Source organism: Ovis canadensis, chromosome 19 (assembly GCF_042477335.2).
Source record: "Ovis canadensis isolate MfBH-ARS-UI-01 breed Bighorn chromosome 19, ARS-UI_OviCan_v2, whole genome shotgun sequence".
NCBI lineage: Eukaryota > Metazoa > Chordata > Mammalia > Artiodactyla > Bovidae > Ovis > Ovis canadensis.
The window spans coordinates 73,847,156-73,853,888 of record NC_091263.1 but is presented as its reverse complement, the minus strand read 5'-3'; the positions used below and the strand labels follow the sequence as shown (position 1 = coordinate 73,853,888).

The 6,733-nt window shown below is 67.4% G+C and overlaps 1 protein-coding gene across 1 annotated transcript; it reads right to left on the bottom strand.

The window, feature by feature from the left end:
• Positions 1-405: 405 nt before the first annotated feature.
• Positions 406-1,089, bottom strand: DNAJB8 (DnaJ heat shock protein family (Hsp40) member B8). The gene has a single exon (XM_069562118.1). The coding sequence runs from the start codon at positions 1,087-1,089 to the stop codon at positions 406-408; it is 684 nt and encodes a 227-aa protein (XP_069418219.1).
• Between the last annotated feature and the right edge of the window lie 5,644 nt (positions 1,090-6,733).

Genomic DNA, 6,733 nt, shown 5'->3' with positions numbered 1-6,733 from the left:
CGACCCCGACAACGCACGCGCACGGACGCAGGCACGGACACGCGCGCATGGACCTGCACGCGCGGAAACGGACACGCGCACACGAACACGGACACGCGCGCACGAACACGCATGCACGCACGCACGCACGGACCCGCACGCACGGACCCGCACGCACGGACCCGCACGCACGGACCCGCACGCACGGACCCGCACGCACGGACCCGCACGCGGGCGCAGGAGGTGCCAGCCCGGAGCCCGCGCGGCGCCCTGACGAGGTCAGCCTGAGCCGGACGCCTGACCCGTCCCCGGGCCTCGCAGCTGGGCCCGGCCGCCCGCCCCCCGCCCCGCCAAGCGAGCCACCGCGCCCGCAAGCTCACGTAGCACGTTTATTGAGCACCGCCGGGCGGCGGGCGCGGGTGGCGCCTACTTGCTGTCCACCCGTTTGAGCTGCTCCTTGCCGTTGATGGTCACCGACTTGAGCTGCCCGTCCTCCTCCACCTCCACGCGCTCCTGCCCGTTCTCCACAATGCGTTTGGTGGTGACCTTGTGGCCGTTGACCACCTCGGTGGACGACATCACCGATTTGAAGCCGGAGCCGCCCGAGCCGGAGCCGCCGAAGGACGTGGACGAGAAGGTGGTCCGGCCGGTGCCCCCGCGGCCCAGGCTGTCAAAGGCCGAGAAGGCCTCCATGAAGGCGGGGAACTCGCCGAAGCCGGCTGAGAATGCCCCGCGCAGCCCGTGGCCCCGGGCCCCGCGCTCGCTGCTGAAGGGCGCGTCCCAGAAGTCGAAGGAGAAGGGGTCCAGGCCTCCGAAGAACTCGCGGAAGATGTCCTCCGGGTTGCGGAAGGTGTAGCCGCCGCCGTGCGGGGAGCCGGTCCCGCCGAGCCGCCAGCCGTCACAGCCCGCGCGGTCGTACAGCGAGCGCTTCTTGGAATCGGACAGGACCTCGTAGGCCTCGGACACCTGCTTAAATTTCTTCTCGGCCTCCTCCTTGTTGTCGGGGTTCTTGTCGGGGTGCCAGCGCAGGGCCAGCTTGCGGTAGGCCTTCTTGATGTCCTCCGGGGAGGCGCTGGCCTGCACCCCGAGCACTTCGTAGTAGTTAGCCATGCTGAGGGCTGGGGCGCGGAGGTGGAGAGAGGCGGGCCGAGGGCCCGGGTGGCCGGGGGGCGAGGGCAGCAGTGGCAAGTGCGGGCCGCTCGGCGGGGCCTGGCCGGACTCTGGCTCCGGAGCGGCTCTGCCCGGCGGACTACCCTTTCATAGTACCAGTGCAGGGGGATGGGTGGGCGCCTCGCTGGAGGGGCAGGGGGAGGGAAGGCAGTGCCGCTAGGGCGCCCCCCTTGGCCACAAGGCCCCCCGCAGAGCCTCCTGGCCCTTTGTGACATCGGGCCTGGGCGGGGCAGAGCCCGGCCCCTGCAGTCCGGGGCCTGGTTCACGGGCCGGCCCTGCGCAGGAGGCCACGCCTTGGGGTGCACACTCGCAGCTCAGGCTGCTGGAGCCTCCAGGGCTGAGCCCCAGGCGCTGAGACAGGACCAGCCTCCGGAGGTGGGCCCCAGGGTCTGCGCTGGGGCTCAGGGAGGGGCGTGAGGACCCCGGGGTGCAAGTGGACTGAGCCCAGAGTCTGGGTGAGGTTGGGGCCGGAGCTCCTTCTGCTGGCGCCCGGCGGGCCTCTCAGGTTGTCTGAGGCGAGCCCTGCAGAGGCCCGGGTGTGTGTCAGCATCTCCAGCCAGCACGCGTTCCCTGAATGAATGAGGCCCAGAGACTTGTGGCATCAGACTCAAGGTGGGTGAGAGAGGGAGGTGCTGGGGCGTGGTGGACGGCACCCTGGAAGGGGCGTTCCGCTCAGTGCTGGTGGGAAGGGCAGGCCAGTGAGCGCGGCGGGTGGAACAGTGGCCCCGTCCCAGCCGCAGAACCTGTGGGTGTGCTCGTATTGCTGTTGGGGAAAAGGGTTTCTCCGTATGCAGTTAGAGATCACCCTGGATTACCTGGGCAGGTCCAAAACCCACGAAAGGAGTGCCTGGGAAAGACAGCCGTGCTGAGAGCAAAGGCGGGGGAGGGGGGAGAACACAGCAGGGCCCTCCGGCTGCCCCGGGACAGGAGGGCGCTGGGGAGCAGCCCCCGCCCACCCTGAAGGAGAGCAGCCTCGGGTGCTGTCTGCCGCGCGTTTGGCGGGAAGTGAGGAACCCTGGGGCGGGGGGGGGGGGGGGCATCCCTGCGGCTTTTGTTCCTGTTCTGACGCTGGGCGCATCAGGAAGCAGCATTAACAAGCGCGTTAACACATCGATTCCCATGCCCTCGCCCCCTCCAGGTGAGACAGAGGCACCGCCCCCGGGGAGTCAGCGGGCCCACCGGGAGCTCGTGGGACAGCGTCTCCCCGCGCCCATTTCTGGCCTGCACCCCTTCCTGTTCCCGCCTCGATGGCTTTTTCCCTGATGCTCACAGGTGCTGGCCTCCCAGCACCTCGTGAGGACAGCATGTTCTAACCAACCCCAGATGCTGGGGGGCGGCTGAAAGCAGATGGTGGGGACCCCAGAGAGACAAGCGCTGTCTCCTCACAACCCTCGCCCAGAGGACGGCTCACCCTCTGTCCCCAGCCCACCTACCCACGTGCTCAGCGGTGGAGTAACCTGGCTGGACGCGGGCGCAGGCAGTTCCATAGGTGGGACGCTCGGTGTCTTGCTGCAGCGGGAGCCTGTTCTCGGCAGGCTTGTCCACTGGGGCTGAGGGAAGGTGCCCACAGGAGGTGCCTGGTGGCGGAGGCACTCCGCCACGTCACAGAGGCTTAGGACCGATGCTTGGCTCTCGCCCACTGTACGCGTCAGCACCCCTGGGACAGCTGCTGGGGCTACAAAGCACATCCTCTCCTCCCGGAGCCCAGACTGAGGGGTCTCTGGGGGAGAGAGCGAGAGCTGGCAGACACTGGGGACCCTCCCACAGCCCCTCCCGGGACGTTGCAAATGGCATTCTTGCCCACAGCACGTGGGCAAGGCCGTTTTCAGCAGAGTGGGGAGTGGCGGTCCTTCAGGACAGGTCCATACGTTTCCAACAGCACTCTGAGAGGCGCGGTCCATGCCAGAGGGCAGAGGGCGAGGGCAGTGCCTTGTGGTGGGTGAGGCGGCCGTGGTCCTGGGGGAGGAGAGGCTGGCTCTGCTCCTGCTGGGGGCGGCAGTGGTGGTGGCGGCCCGTGGCAGGAACAGTTGGGATGCTGGCGGGGATGGGGGCCGCAGAGGGGAGCACTGAGAGCGATCCCGCCGGCCGGCGCTCACGCAGGGACCACCGTGCTCCTCCGGGGTCTCCATCGCACCCTGGAGGAGCCCCTTGTGGCTGGAGTCTGCAGGGGCCTGAGGTGTGGAGGAGAAGGAGACAAGAGCAGGCAGAGGGCCACCCGGAGGTTTGCAGCAGCTTTGGGTGACCCTCCCAGAGGCCATGCTCTGGGGCAGCGGGCTGAGGTGCTCGGGGCACGCGCACCCGATTGTGCCGGGGCTCGAGCAGCAGCCGGGTAACCCTCGAGAGCTGCTGCTGTGGAGCCGCAGACCGCGGTCATCGGCGACTGGCTTCCCTGGTCTCTGTGCCCTGTGTTGGCCAGCAGCTGTGAACACGGGTGCCACGTCTTCATGCCTGTTACGTGGCCGGTGACTGTCTACCCCTTGGCAGTGGCTCAGGTGAAGGGGGTGGTGGCCGTGGAAATGGGGGCGATGTGGGTGGGAAGGGCGTGGCCACGGTGACCGCCGCTTGCCGAGGTCGGGATGCTGGTGGCGATGCAGGGATGGGGGAGAAGCGTGTGGATGGTCACGGCAGCGCAGACGCAGGCTGGGGTGGTGGCGACGGACAGGGCGCGGCAGATGGCGGGGGGGGGGGGTGCCGCCAGCGGGGACGGGGCAAGGGGCCGGCGAGGCGGCTGACATCAGAGGCGGCGGCAGAGGCGGTGGTGGGGTGTAGGGTGACCACCCCGGCGTGAGCGTGGTGCCCGTCGGGCGGGTGGGGAGGGAGGAGCAGGCGCGAGTGCTGGCCTGCTGCCCTGATGATGGTAACGGGTATGAAGTGGGTGGAAGCCCGGGCCCCGTAACAGCACGGTCAGCACAGTGTGGGGTGGTCACAGCAAGGTCGGGCGTGGGACCCAGGGTGGTGAAACCCCAGGGCACCCCGCAGACCTGACCCTGGCCCCCTCTCTGCACCCTGCCTGGGGCTCCCCAGGCCTCCACTGGCCTCCCGTGGAGGAACCTCCTCTGACGCTGATGCCGCCTGAGCCCCTCAGCGGGCTCCCTGCCCTGCTCTCCCCCAGGTCCTGGGCTGGCCTGAGGCCCCCAGAGGGGGCGGGCGGGCGGAGGCTGTGGGGAAGGAGACAGGCTGGAGGCCATGGGGAGTGGGGCGCAGTGCAGGAGATGCAAGGCGGGCAGGCTGGGCGAGGAGCCCGCAGGGCGAGGATGGAGGGCGGCCGGAGATCGCAGCAGGGCCCATGAGGACGGCCGCACGCAGCGGGGCTTCCTTCTGTTCAGGGGGCTCTCCTTCTCTGTAGAGGGCTCCCCTTCTGCCAGCTTGGACTGGCATCCTCTGAGGCCCAGGAGCCGGAAGTGTCCTTGGAGATGGTGGGAGCGGCCGGCCCAGGCCCCTCCACAGACCCACCAAGGCTCAGGGCTGAGCCGACGTTGGCCAGCCAGCCCCCACCCTCCTCTCTGCCTTGACCGCCCATGGGTGGCGAGGCATCTCCGTGCAGGGCTTCCTGCTCCCTGGGGAGCCCCTGGCCTCTCTGGTCTCAGGCCCACCTGGAGCCCCAGCCCAGGGCGAGAAACAGGCCCTTGGGTGACCAGGCGCTGGCTGGCAGAGTCCAACCCGGTGCCAGGACACCCAGAGAAGGCAGGGTGCACCCAAGGTCACACAGTGGCCCCAGGGGAGCTGGGGGGGGGGCCAGGCAGCCAGTTGGTATTCTCAGCAGCCAGAGGCCCCTCTCTGTCTCTGTAATTAATGGAGTGGCTTTTTAAAAGGATTCTAATCACCCCCGATGCTATCTGCTTATCACTAGCGTCCCTAATTAGATGATTCTGGCAGTCACTCGGTTAATTCCCCCCCAGCCCCGTGCAGCCCTGCCTGGCCTGGGGCAGCCCCCCCAGTGCCCCCTGCCCCCCCCCCACCCAGCCAGATGGGCAGTTCAGGCCTGGTCTCCCTGCGGGGCCCCCAGTGTGCTAAGTGCATTAGCTCCAGGATGGATGGGCCGCTGGGTGGATGGGGACCGGTGAGCGCAGGGACTGGGCGGTGGACAGCGACAGGCGGGCACACGGGCGGGGAAGCTGCGCGCTCGGCCCGCCAGGTCCGACAGCTGCCGTCTGCCCGCTGTGCGTTCTCGAGGAGGTCACTGCTCCTCTCGGGGCCTCGGTCTCCTCTGTCAGATGGGGGCAGAATAGCATCTTCCCCTTCGGGTTGCTGAGAGGACAGCTTCGGACGGCGGAGGAGCCAGCCACCGTAGGTTAATGACGGAAGTGTGGGCGACGGGCGAGGTCAGGGTGGGCAGGCGGAAGGACAGGACGGATGAGTGAAGGCAGAGGGGTGGACGGGCGGTCCGAGGAGTCGTGGGCAAGTGGTGGAGGGACATACAGGCTGGTGGCTGGGAGCAGGGCCACCGGGCAGGTGAGGGCGCGGGGCGGCCTATCCCCCCAGATACCCCAGGACGGCCTCCGCACAGACGAGGCTCAGACCTGCCGGCCCTCCCCGGACCTCCAGGGGAGCGTCCCGCCAGTGACCTGTGCCCACCGGGTCTCTGCGTCCTCACCCTCCCCACCCCTGGGGTGGGCCGCGTGGTTACACCCCTGGGGTGGGCCGCGTGGCCTCTGGAGGCTCAGCTCCAGCCTCCAGTGGGCGATTACAGCCTGAGAGAAGGCGTCACATGTGGGACCATCCCCCAAGTTCCAGAGTGTGCCAGCCTCCAGGGCAGCCGCCCTCCCCTCCCGACCCCCGCCTGCAGCAGCCCTGGGAAGGGCTCTGATCCCAGTTCCCGCAGCTGGTTTCAGGCATCTAGGAGAATCCAATCCCCAGAAGCTCCCCCAGCACCCAGGGGCCTCTGCAGCTTCCCAGCTGTGTGATTTGCTAGGTCTTTGGCAAAAGCATAGAACAAAGAAGCCCGAAGCCTGCACACACGTACACACGTTCACACCAGCCACCCACTTATCCACCCGTCCTCGGCATCCATCCACCCACCATCCATGCGCCTACCCACCCATCCTCCCACTCATCCCTCCATCTATCCATCACCCACCTGGTTATCCATCCTCCCATCCGTCAGTCTGCCCACCCATCCTCCCCACAAATCCATCCATCCATCCATCTACCTCTCACCCGCCCACCTACCTACCCATCCATCCGCCAATCAATCCTTCCCTCTGTCTATCCATCATCCAGCCAGTTATCCATCCTCCCATCCATCCATCTGCTTATCCATCCACCAATTCACTCATCCACCCATTTATCCAACCATCCACCCACCCATGCACCCTCCCATTCACCCATCTATCCGCCCACCCACCCACCCACATATCCATCCACCCACCCACCCACCCATCCATCCATCCATCCATCCATCCACTCACCCACATATCCATCCACCCACCCACCCACCCTCCCATTCACCCACATATCCATCCTCCCACCCACCCACCCACCCATCCATCCATCCATCCATCCATCTATCCATCCACTCACCCACCCACCCACCCTCCCATTCACCCACATATCCATCCTCCCACCCATCCATCCATCCATCCAT